This window comes from Lissotriton helveticus, chromosome 3_1, assembly GCF_964261635.1.
Source record: "Lissotriton helveticus chromosome 3_1, aLisHel1.1, whole genome shotgun sequence".
Classification (NCBI taxonomy): Eukaryota; Metazoa; Chordata; class Amphibia; order Caudata; family Salamandridae; genus Lissotriton; species Lissotriton helveticus.
The window spans coordinates 1648185956-1648199341 of record NC_136061.1 but is presented as its reverse complement, the minus strand read 5'-3'; the positions used below and the strand labels follow the sequence as shown (position 1 = coordinate 1648199341).

Below are 13386 nucleotides of genomic sequence, written 5' to 3'. Positions count from 1 at the left end.
ATGCAGTCCGACCTCGTAGATGATTCATTAAACTTAGTGTCTTGGTGGGCCTCCCCCAAGTCTCTCACACGCATTAACTGTTTGAAAGAGCCCACAACTGGGTTCTGTCCCCCAAGCGATCACCCTACAGTGGCGCCCCAGATACCCTCTCTTTAGTGGTGTGTGGCGGGTCCGAGCCCTGCTGTGGCTCCGATCACTGGGCGGGCCCTCCACCCCGACCATCACCTGCTGCTGTCTGGTGCCCACACCTGGCTCCGTTCCGTTTCTATTTCACCAGAGCTCACCCACCTTCACGGCCCCCCCAAATCGCTGTACAAATAATAATTCTCCAATTTCCAGGCCGAGCGGATTTGCCAGCCGTCTTCTGCTTTCTCTCAACCCTTCAAATATCAGGTGCGTCGACCCGCTGAGAGGCCAGGTCAAGGGAATATAGCGCATTGATGAAAGAATGATGCATCTTTTCACAGGAGTGGCCTGTGTGTGCGCGTGTCATTTTAACAATGGCTCTGTGGCCTGCATTTTTTCCAGAATAATTAAATTCCATATCTTACAGCACCTAGAAACGACAAGAGTGCTGCTTGAAGCGCTATATAAACAATAGTCATTATTATATATAATTTTATATTTTTTCATGTTTTACTGTGTCACTGAACTCTCGTGTGCTTATTTTTTTTTAAGCCTTTCTGTTCTTTCTCTTTTGAGTTATGTATATCAAGACCCCCTTTGTTGCATATAACGTGGGTGTTATGGAGAAGCCCCCCCAACCCCCCATCATGAGAGTCCCTTCGGACGAAGGCACTCTCTGATAACGATCACAAGAGTCCGCGTGCACACGCTTTGCTTGAGGTCGCTGATTGGCCGGAGCAGACACCTCCGCTAAGCCCCTAAATTAGCTGCGCAAGTCCCCCAATTACTGCCTGTTTATGTTGCAAGTAATCATGGGTGATGGCGGCACATAGAGACCACCGGGAAGGTTCAGCCTGCGCCTGTCCCTGCTCCGGCCTGCTCACTCCTAGGGGCGTAACACAGGCCCACGCATCCCCTGCAGTGCAGGGTGGCCCTCAAGCTCAAGGGGGCCCCCTCAGCACTGCACTTCGACCTGAAAGCTCCTAATAGAGTCCGCAGGTGTCCCCTCCACATACCTGGCAGGGGGGCCCCCTCAATTATCGTTACGCCACTGCGAGTCACTCCCCGGGTGTCTGCCAGCTCCGGAACTCTTTCCTCTCGAGGGTGATCCGACTGCCAGTCTGCCTCCCGGGTACCTTTTTTTGTTTCATTTTGTTAGGGTATTCTTTTACCATCGCTTCACCCCAGAGCAGCGTTACCGTGTGAACCCCGAAATAACAGGAATGCAAGTATTTAAAGAGTTACAGGTGTGCTATTTGAGAGAGGTTTGCCCTTGTGACCAGGCGGAGAGATAACCGAGCGCCAACAATCACCTTGATGGTGAATCTACACTGCGCGGTACGCTCCGTTCTTCTCGGCGCTACAATGAAGTAGGACGCTTTAAATTCACGGTAGAGTGGGCAGGTGGTAGGACTCACACAAAAACCCTAACCACAGTATGGTATTACAGAACATGTAACATGACTTACGAAAGTCACTGTAATGAACTGAAGGTATGTTACTTATTTGTAAGAGAACAAGATGCTTTGTCAAATGCGGGAAATGGGTTGTCATTCACGTATATGTAATACTTTAAAAACACAATGACTCCCTAAATATTAAAATACCCCAGTTAAAAAATGTGAAATATATGTACTGAAACAGAGAATTAAAAACAAGCGCTCGCCATTGCGGGAAGGCAGCCACTTGTTTATATTTGCTTCGCACTTTCACTTTAAGTGAAAGCGCGATGCAAAAATAAACACGCAGCTAATGTGGAGATAAGAAATTGCTTCACGACAGCCGTGAAGCAGACAAGCCAGTCCGGATGGGCTGGACGAAAGAGAGAAAGGGCAGTGGCCCAAAAGCATCATTTTCAATGGGAAACCAGCGTTTAGTATAAACGCTGATGCGACCCAATGGAAATGATGGGCGGGGCTTCAAGGCCCCTTCTAAAATCTCCTCTCTCACTTATATGTCTCGCCGAGCGAGCAACGCATGCGCTGCTATGCTAGGCGAGACCTAAAAACAACATGGCACAAGACGCCTTCCAACTTATTGCTCCCAGTACTGAAGAAAAAAATTCATTTCACCCCAGTCCTGGCTCGTTTTTATTGGCAATGATCATATATATGCCTTACGCAAACACGGTCAGATTTTTATCATGCCATAAACTTTTGTTTTGTTTACCTGTGACCTTCCTGGTACTTGCAATTTGGAGTCTGCTGGACTAGAACCTTGAAGTGCTGCACCAACTGATGTGACATGCGTTCAGTTTGCTCACAATCTTTCGATATTTGAGGCACATAAGTGGAGTAGTCTCCAAAATTAGGCTTCTGTTTTGCCTGCAGCACGATGAAGATTACAGAGACTATCCAAATTATAAAATCTCTGTTTCGTAGCTGACTGATCACAAGGTATCAAATGCTAGGGGCACTCCTCTGGATCGAAGCTACACCCAGCAAATAGCGTTCTTTGCACAAGTAAGCCTTTTTGGAAAAGTTTCAGTCACCTAAGCAAAAGAAAGACCGTTAGCTTCCAAAATACTGGTCTTTACAGCTTTGCACAGAAGGTTGAGATCAGATGTCCTAGGCTCTTGAAGGAATTATCTGAGAGTCTGATGGGGAGCATGCCTGTTAAATAATCAGGGTAATCATCATGTTGAGGTTTTCAACCCTGCCCCACCATGGCATGTTCTTAGGGGACCATTCCTAAAGCATGCCACTTCTCATTTAAGTGCATTGATTCCCTAATAAAAACATTTTTTTTTAATTTTCAATTAATACAAAAACCTTAGTCATAACATCGGTAAGAGACTCATTATAACTAGACCATCTTGCATCAATACACTCAGTAGTCTTCTCTAGGAAACAAGGTTACAAGGATTCGTTCCCAGAGTCACATCCCCCTCTCCTTCACCTTCTCGCCGTTAGCTGTAGCTCCCTCCTGCTAAAATGCATACATGGCGTGCGGTGATGGAAGTCTCAAACTGTATTCAATTTTTGTGTAGGTAGGTGCTTTGTATTAGTTCCTGTCCCTTCTATTTCTAGGTCATTTAAGCTCAGCCACGGAGCCCTAATGCCATTGTTAAACCAGATTCCTAAATAATTTAGACATTTCAATTGGCAGCTAAGTCTGGACTGTCCTGCATCATCAGGAGTAAAAGCAATGTTATGAAGATAGTCTTCCATCTTGTCTCTGTTTAAAGTGTATCCTGCAACAGGTGCATATTAATGTTTTCTAACACAGAATAGCCCTAGACGCCCCCAAGGTAAGAATCAGAATATTAACCGAAATGGTTTCAACTTTATGCATAGCTTTCCCAATGTCAATCCCCCTATGGCTTTCCAACCAGGGTTCAACTGCTAAGGAAAATAGCAAAGAAGACAAGGGGAAGCATAGCCTTGACTCAAACAGAAATAGCTAACTGGTACACTGTTCACTCTCGAATTAGCAGATGGTGCTTCATAGAGTACCATAATCATATAGATGAATTACGATTTGAAGAACAGCTTGAAAATGGCCATGCAATCCGAGTCAATCACCGCCACTGGAAAGGTTACGAGCCAAGCCTTTTCAATAACATGGCAAAAGAGACTGACCGTATCGTTGGAAAATCCCTCTTTCATAAAGCTGGTCTGTGCGGGGTTAATACGTTTCTGGAGGAGCGATTCTAATCTGCATGCAAGGATTTTAGCAAATATCTTACAATCTATGTTAATCAGTGATGTAGGTTTACCATTTTTGGCAAGCATCGTATTTTTCACATCTTAAGGAATCCCAGCATTGTAGCACTTTAACCTTTAAGTGGTCAAACTGCTTAAATGAAAAAGGGGGGCTTTATTAGCTCAGCAATAAATAGTTTATGGAAAATGGGAACAAACCCATGGCTGTCTGGACTTACCCAGTCTTAAAGATTGGATAGACTAAGATTTTTTTACTATATGCTTTTCTATCTTTTTTTATTTATCAGAAATCGTTGTGTGTTATATTTTACGAAAATGTCATGCAATACTCAATATCAATTCACTAATTCGTTCAACTTCTGAAGACCCCAGCAATGTCAGCTGTAGTGTTATGAATCTTACCATCTTTATCTGGCATCGCTGAAATATTCAGTCTGCTTGTTTTTTATTTAGCGTAGGCTATTCTAGCTCTATTACTCCAATGTAGCTTATTAGCCTTCTGTAAATGAACTCATGAGATTGCTTCCCTACTCAATATACAGTTACACTCTTACTTAAGTTCTCCTTATTCTTTTTTCAAATCTTGCTAGTTTAGTATTCTGATGCTTATTTTTCTTTGCTGTAATCTTAATCGTAAACTCTCTTAATGTGGCCTTTAGATCATGCCAAATACTTTTTTGAGGAGGAGGGAAGAGAATAAGAATTCGTATTTTCGTGAAGGAATACAGAAATGCCATCTATAATGAACACCAATGAATTTGGATTTTGGAAAAGCTAGGCATTTATTCCTCAGGATCTAGTTGTGTTGTGTTTGGTTGCGATAGTGTGAGTTAGTTGCATGTGTGGTCAGAAATCAGCACAGGTTCTGTTGACATAACCTCTACTAGAGAACAATGGGTTGGAATCAATCCTCAAACAATTATGATGTGGGTATGAAAAAAGGCGAGATTCTTGTCATCTGAAAGTTTGATAAAGTCAGACATCTTTTACATTGTACCTTTTGCAGAGTAGTGTCATATATTTATGCAATTTGGTTTGGTGGAGTTTACAAATAGATCCTTATTCCCATCCCATTTATAGGGACATTGAAGTCTCCAGCTAGAGTAACGTTTGCAACAGAGGGAACAGAATCCAACTTCTTATTGAGTATCTTCCAAAAGTTAGGGTCATCAGCAGTATGGTCATGCATGTTAATGACATAAATCTGAGAACCGCTGTTTTTCTTTGGCCTAATAGGCCTCATCTGTCTTTGCCTAGAAAAACTTGGATTTCTTACCAATGAGGGCTATCACCCTGTTTTCTTTATGCAGAGACAGAGGAGAATTGTTTCACCAGCCCATGTGTTTTGCATGCTTATGGCTTCTCCCAGTCCCATGTTGGTCAGCTGCAGAACATCACATCTCCTTTTAAGTTTAAGGAAAAAGTCTAATATTAACTATTTTTGACTGGGTGGTTCAAACCTTGAGTATGTAATGAAATCATGTTTATGTAACTCATGATTTAATAGTTGGAGATTTGCATTTTTCCAACCACTGAAGGAACTAGTGTATGCCACAGAAATGATAAAAGATTGAGAGCTATCAGTATAAATGGACCATCCCATACAAATGGGGAGCTAGACTACGTCCCTAGATGTAGTTTTCAAATAATATTGCACACTAGTGTCTTGATCACAGTGTGAAGAATCAAAGGTAGATAAATTAAAGCAAAAAATAGAGTTAAAAAGAGCCAGTGAACTCTTGCCAATTACTTAGAAAAACGTATTAAACAAGCTATTACCAGGAGCTTGCTTTAGCTGTGCACATGAGCAGATGCAAATACACCCACACTTGAATACCTTACATCACATACATTTACTACAAAAAATAAAATGAAAATGCACCTTTATACTATGTACAAGTTTGTTTTTAGAACTGAAGGAAGATCCGCATGTGGACAAACACACACGTCTCATAGCATCATGGTCTAAAATAACTCAACTAAGCCACCTATTGCCCACCTTCAATAACTTATGGCACCCGCTAAACAGGATATGCAGTCCAAGTCTACACATATAGTAAATAACATACCAGTACACAAAAGTACTGTGCCATACATCTTCAGCTCGTTAAGTAAATACGCTTTATTCAGTGCCAGTTCCACCAAAGTCCTTCAACTTTTCAGCTAGGATTGAGCAACTTGTTTCTTTCATTAACTTTATTGCAACTTTTCCAAAGAAGTCTCTCCAAATTCAAGATTTGACTCTATCCAACAAATTATTGGCCTAAGATTTTCTAATGAAAGGTCCTCCCCCCAAGAAACCTCAGATCCACATTTCGGGATTGTGCTATCTTAGGATCAACAGTTTACCAAGAGCTTGCATCTTTATTGCAAATAAATGAGGATTGAGCAAGACATCTCTAAGTTTATGGACCCACCCCTTTCTCCCTAAGCCCCCCTTCTCCCACGGAGCAACCAGATCCATTGATGACTGAAAAGAGATTCCTTCCACCCAGTAATAAGTCTTTATGAACTCAACTAATACATTCGTCAATTTGGAATCCTAGGCCTTATTTTGCCTACCTAGTTCTAGTCTATAGAGAAATCCATTCATGAAAGAGCTCTTAGTAGTTGGGTAACAGAAGCTGTCACTCAAGGAAGGGCTGGAAATTCAGGTGTCAAGTTGTTTTCTTTTATATATTTCATTTACATTTACTGTTAAAAAAAAAATTAGTGGCTTTCTGGAGACGCTGGGACTGGTAGACTGTTGGAGGTTGATGCATCCGGGAGAGGCACAATACACCTTCCACTCGGGTGCCCACGGTTGCCACTCCAGACTAGACTATGTCTTGATGCCTGCAGCACAGGCCTCGTCAGTTAGGGAAGTTAGACATCTGGCTCGGGGTATCTCAGATCACTCCCCACTGTGGCTCCTGATGGACGCGAGGATGGGTGCTGAGGGACGGGTGGCCCCGATTAATCCCTGGTATCTCCGTAACCCCAAAACCCGGGCTGAGTTGGTCAAGTCTCTCGATAAGTATTTTGCTGAGAATGAGGGGTCGGTGTCCTCTTCTGTTTCACTGTGGGAGGCATTTAAGACGGTTATCCGTGGACAGGCACTATCGTTAATTGCTGGTGCCAAGAAAAGCAAAAATGAGGCGGTGGTCCGCCTCGAGACCGAAATAGCTGAGCTAGAAGGGGATTTGGAGCTGGGTATTACTCGTGACAAGGTTCATGTCAGTCTTAAACAACTTGATTATAGGGCGTTGGTAACAGACACCGCTAAAGTTATGAGTAGAGAGCAGCAGGGACGACTGTATGATGTGGGGGACAAGGCTGGGAAACTGATTGCGTGGTTAGATAGAAAGGAGAGGGCAAATCGTGTGGTTCCTGTGATTGAGAGAACTGATGGAGTGCGAGTGACTGACCCTGTTGAGATTGTCGAGTGTTTCGCTGAATATTTTCGAGATGTGTATTCCCCAGTCTCCGATAGACCTGAGGAAGACTCCCATTTGCTGTTGCGGGACATTGCGTTGCCTTGTCTGTCAGATTCAGATAGAGATAGAGACTTGATGGACGCAGCACTTTCAGTTGACGAGGTGGCACTCGCTATTCGTTCTGTCCGTTCGGGAAAAGCTATGGGCCCTAATAGTCTTCCCATCGAGCTTTACAAGCTGCGTCCCGACAAAATGGCGCCGTATCTTCGTGATATGTTCCTAGAATCGCAAGACATTTGCTCCCTTCCTCGTGATCAGCGTCTTGCGACCATTGTGGTGATTCATAAGGAAGGGAAGCCGCGGGATCGCTGTGCGTACTACAGGCCCATTTCGCTTCTGAATGCGGAACCTAAGATCCTCGCAAAGTTGTTGGCAAACCGCTTGATAAAAGGTAATCAGTGACTTGATTCATCCGGATCAATCCGGTTTCATTCCACATCGCAATACAGCACTGAACTTGAGGCGCTTGCATGGCGTTCTCGCGAGAGCGGCGTCACTGCGTGAACCGGCCATTTTGGCTTCCTTGGACGCTACGATGGCCTTTGATACTGTGGAATGGCCGTACCTTTGGGCTGCTCTTGCGAAGTTTGGTTTTGGTCCTGGTTTCATTGGCTGGGTGAAACTTTTGTATGAGGAACCATTGGCGCAGATTGTGGTGAATGGTTGGGTTTCTAAGTCCTTTGTTCTTGGGAGGGGTACGCGGCAGAGATGTCAGTTGTCTCCGCTTCTTTTTGCCCTTGCCTTGGAACCTTTAGCTGCCTGGCTGCGATGGGAGCCATCGATGAGGGGTATTCAGTGGACCCCGGAATTTGAAGATCGCATATCGCTCTATGCAGACGACATTTTGTTGTACCTCACGTCGCCTCGGAAGTCGTTGATTGTATTGTTTGATGTGCTAAACTAGTTCGGAAAGAACTCCAGCCTTGTGATTAATTGGACCAAGTCCTGCGTGTATGTGCTCTCGGGTGACATCCCTCCTTTACCGCGCGGTGTCCCATCCAGGTGACACAGATGGGATTCAAGTATCTGTGGGTCTTTATAACATTAGACCCCGGGGTTCGCTACGATCGTAATCTGCTTCCTCCGCTCCAACGGTTAAAATCGGACGTTGTGGGCTGGCGCAGGTTGCCGCTATCCCCCCTCGGGCGTGCAGCTCTTTTCAAAATGATGTCCTTGCCGCGGTTTTTATACGCGCTCCAGAACACGTTTGATGTAATTCCGGCGAGCTATTTTCGGGAGGTGGAGAGTTTGCAGAGGCGGTTGATATGGGATGGGCGTTCGCGTATTCCCCTCGCCAAGCTGACTCTTCCCTGGTATGACGGCGGTATCGCACTTCCTGATATCAGGCGATATTATTGGGCCTCTCAGCTGGGAGCGATCAATCATGGAATGTATGGTCCAGCGTTAAATCCTGCGTTCGAGATGGATAAGTGGTTGCTACCGGGTGGGGATTATAACAGGGCGCTTTACTCCAAATCTGCTGGAGGGAAACTTTCGGGGCCCACTAGGATAGCGGTACGAGTGTGGCACTGTGCGAATGCGGCAATGTGATGGAGGGATCGACTGACCCAGGCGACTCCGCTTTATGCGTCGGAAAGATTGGGTAGCCTGTGGAAGACGAAAGGATTTGAGAAGTGGGATATGATTGGTATTTGTAGGGTGAGTGATCTCTGGGTCAAGGGCAGGATTAAAACTTTTGAGGCGTTGAAGGTAGAATATAAGCTGAGGGACAGGGAATTCTTCCGTTATGCGCAGATTCACCACGCGTTGAGTTCGGTTTTTCCTGAAGGTATCGACATCCCGGAATCATCCCCACTTGAAGATCGGGTGCTTGATGGCTATGTGCCTGACAGCACTATTTCTTTGATATATAAGAAATTGATCAACGATCGAGCGGACCTGTTGACGCAACTCAGGGAGGCCTGGACCAGTGACGGTTTAGAGTTGGATGACGAGGACTGGCAATCGGCGATATCCTCACCTAAGGAGGTCGCGATTCCGGCCCGTCTCCGACTCGTCCAGCTTAAGATCCTGCATCGGATTTATGTGACTGGCCCTCGCCTGATTCGTATGGGTTATTCTGTGGATGGGTTGTGTAAGCGCGGTTGTGGTTTAATTGGTACTTTCCTCCATATAATTTGGGAGTGTCCGGAAGTGGTTGTGTTTTGGAATCGAGTGCATGCTGTGATGCAGGAGGTCACGGGTGTCGCGCTGTTGCCTGAAGCCAGGCGTGGTCTGTTGAATGTATGGGAACCGAATGACTGATGTGGAGCAGACGCAGTGGGCGACCCTTGGGAATATGGTTGCCAAGAGAGACATTGCGCAGTTGTGGGGTTCCCAGACACCGCCCACGGTCTCGGCATGGAAGGAGAACATGGACTGGTGTATGTTTAGAGAGAAGACGGTGTATGTGGCGCGGGGCAGACCTAAGAAGTGGGGTAAAATCTGGGGTCAATGGAACTCCTACCGTGGAGATATATGCACACCTCCCCTTGCAGATATTCCGGATGTTCCTCTTTCCCCCTGACCCGACATTCCTAGTGTTGTTTAGCCTCTATGTTTTTTGACTCTGGTTTCTCCCCTGCCCCCCCGCACTAATGATTCTTTGTATTATACTGTAATGCACTTTCCTTCCTCCTTGAACACATATCCAACTGTACTGCTTTTTATTGACATGTCTGTCTGTTCTTTATTAATAAAAAGAGTTACATTTTTTTTTATCGTTTTGAAGAGAAAAAGATTTCAGCAATATAGTGTGCTGCAAATGTCCCGCTAGCTGATCACACATTAAGGTTTTAATCTTGCTAACTACTGGGCTGGAGGTAATGCTTTTTCTAGGTCTACGTCTTTATTCCAAATGCAGGTAACAAGAGGTCTTGACTGTGCTAACAAAGGATGGCAAAGGATAAAACCTGTATGTGTTACTTTTTCCCTCCTGTAGCTATTTTTGAGTACCAAGTGACTTAGGCGGTATCTGTACAGCTTAAGGTAGCATTAACTGAAGCGTGCATATATGTGTTACTAATGTTAGCCATTAGTAACTTTATCATATTTTAATTGAGTGATTTTTTAGGGAGGCATAAATATGCTGCTAATTCTATAACCGAGTCACATAGGGAGTGAAACTTAAAACTTCTGATCTTAGAACTAAGCAACCCTTGATTATGCTTGCTGCTAATACTAGGAATAAATAACGTGAGCGGTAGGGGGGGGGCAGTACTGCTTACCTTAGTAACAAGCACTTAGAGGGATAAACATGTTGCTAATCTTAGCAAGGAGGGATTTAAGGTGGGCCTAAGAATTCTTCTAATTTCCCATAATGCTAAAGCTCCCTCAGACCAAAATCAAAAGAAGTCCTTAGTGACTTAGCGATATGCACAGTACTCTTCTCAGCATTTAATAATTAGGGGGGGGGCATAAACCAAACAAATCACTTACTACCTTCTTGTATAATGGTGCACTTCATGTTAGCACCAAGCAGCTTTGGGTGGGCGGGGGAATGAGGGGGGGGTTGTGTTTGCTGCTGCTAGATTAGTAGACAACAGCATTTAGTGACTCTGGAATGTAGGCACTATCTTTCCACAAGGAACTGGGAGCTATACATGCTGCATGGGGGCATTCAGGAGGGAGGAAAATGCAAGTTACATTTCTAAATTCGCTGAAATGAGCTGCTCATGCTACAGTAGAGATAGTGTTACGACATTCTGCTGCACAAACAGTTTCTTAACTGCGTTATCACTAAAACTGCCAAACTTGGCCTAAAACACTCAAAGGATGACTTTATTTTACAGGTCCTTGTTTAAGTAACAAATCTCGGTGCAGCCATTACGCAAGCGGAGTCTCTCTATGGGCATTTGCCGCCAACGTAAGCACAAACCACGTTAAATGGAAATACAAATCTTACTGCCTAACATGCTAAAATGGGCCCTATTCCCTAAAGTCCTTCAATGGGTATCGAACACTCAAAAGATGATGTGAGAATGCATGCAAATAGTTTAACCACTTAAAAGCCCTCTGGAAAGCATGCCAGACCATCGTTTTTAGCCCACCGTACCACTGTAAACAAAGGCCTGCTTTCTCCGACCCTGCTCCTCATGGAACAGTCCATCCCAACCTTTCAGGCAAGGGTCCATCCAGAAGTGACTGTGCGGAACCCCAGATTGGGTTCGGCTTTCTTAGGCTTTGTCAGTGAGGTATAGCTTGGATCTTGTGTCACATTGAGCAATGGACCCATGTCTTGACATAGCCTTAGCACTCAAGGCATCATATCGAACACAAAAGGCGATGGACTGCTTGTAAACAGTCTAACCACTGGCAACCATCCATAAGGAGCCGGGTCCATACTCATGTATAGGGTGGGTCTCTGATTGGAGAAGATCAGTGGCCAAAACAATGGGTCGGAATGCTACCCAGAGCGATTGTCCCGGGTTTAGACTATTTGCAATCATTCCTCCAATCACCTTTCTTGTGTACGATGTACAACCCTCCGATGGGTATCATCAGGGGCAGGAAAAGCTAAAGCAAAAGCAAAACTATGCAATAAAATAGGTTAGCCATTACTGCTACATGAATACATCTATTCAGGGAGTTAAAATCAGATTTAAAAAAATGCAAAAAAAGAAACACAAACTAACAAAACCCGGTCTGTCAATCTGGCCATGACGTGGTGCGTTTTATGGTTCAAAGATTTCAACAAGTACACTACGAATATCACATAACCTCATTTATCGCTATGATTAATGCTCCTCCTTGTTTGCTTCTGAAAAAAGCAGAGGCGGACCTGGCGTGACACCCCCAACATCAATGGTTAGGTTCGGTCTAAGAATGAAGTCGAAGAATATGGTCTGGTCTTAATTAAGAACACATTTCCAGTTCGTACAGCGAATTAGCAGGGCACCGTCACTAAAAGAAACATATGGTGAAAAATGCAATAAAGATGATTCTTACATTTTGTCCAAAATCGATTTTGGTGAAGGTAAATGCACTGAGGTGCATATTTGATGCTCGGATGATTGGCACTATCTTCTCTTGTAGCAGTTTCTCAACGTATCTTCCGAAATATGGCCAAGCCTGAGCCAGGATCTGCAGGGAGGTGGAAAAAATGGATCATTTTCCATCTTCTAAGATGCAAATTCAAAAACACATGTGGACAAAACGTCAGTATATTAACTCAATGTAAAGTGAAAATTCAGGAACATCATGTTCTCCAACATCAGGTGTAAGATGCTCAGCCATGCTTGCCTTATTTGCGGTCTCGCTACTGACAGCACTACATAAATACTCCACAAAACCAAAAAGGTGCGGCGGGATTCGTCAGGACCTGTCCCTCCAAGCTGCAGGGCTATGTCCTACCAAATATTGCAAGACATATTGATATAAAGTAAGCAGTATGTTTTTTGGTGTCTTGTACTGCCCTTCCTGATTGGCATGCCCTGAAAATGTACCTACATTGTCTATGGATGCACCAAGGTAAAGGCTCATACACTGCAACTGGAAGCCAGAGCATTTAGAGGTTTAAAAAAATGATAGTCCATGTTTAATTACTTTCAAGAATGGCTAAGACAGTGGTTCCCAAACTGAGGTCCCCGGACCCCTGGGGGTCCTCAAAGCCTCCTCAGGGGGTCCGCGACTACTTTGAAAATCAAATAATAACAGATTAATAAAGTGTTTATAAATAAAGAAGTTAAAAGTACAATTGAACATTTTAAAACATACTTTGAATGTGAAGGAATTTTAAACTGGAGGATAAAAATTTAATTATTATCCTCCGATTGATTCGAGGGAGCAGTGCAGGTGCATCAAACTGAATATAGTATGGATAATGAGGGGCCTCAATTGAATTTAGAAAAGCTCCAACCTTTCTATTAAAATTACATTTTGATTTCTTTTTTATTTATATGTGGTTGCCAATTAAATAAAAATGTGTCATTTGTGTATTTGCTTGGTGAACGTTTTTTTTCTGTAATTTTATGTATTGTTTAACAGTTCAAATTATCAACATTGTGAGGCCGGGGTCCCTGGCTTCCAGTAATGCCTCATGGAGGTCCCAGTGTTCCAGTAATGATTAAGTGGGAGTCCTCAGAAGTCAAAAGTTTGGGAACTACTGGACTAAGAGATTT

The 13386-nt window shown here is 44.0% G+C and overlaps 1 protein-coding gene across 1 annotated transcript in view; it reads right to left on the bottom strand.

Moving 5' to 3' along the window:
• Positions 1–13386, bottom strand: part of ESYT3 (extended synaptotagmin 3) — a 241697-nt gene that overhangs the window by 159545 nt on the left and 68766 nt on the right. Inside the window, exon 3 of the mRNA XM_078682402.1 lies at positions 12215–12349. Within this exon, the coding sequence (XP_078538528.1) occupies positions 12215–12349 (135 nt within the window). The remainder of the gene's footprint in view (positions 1–12214; positions 12350–13386) is intronic.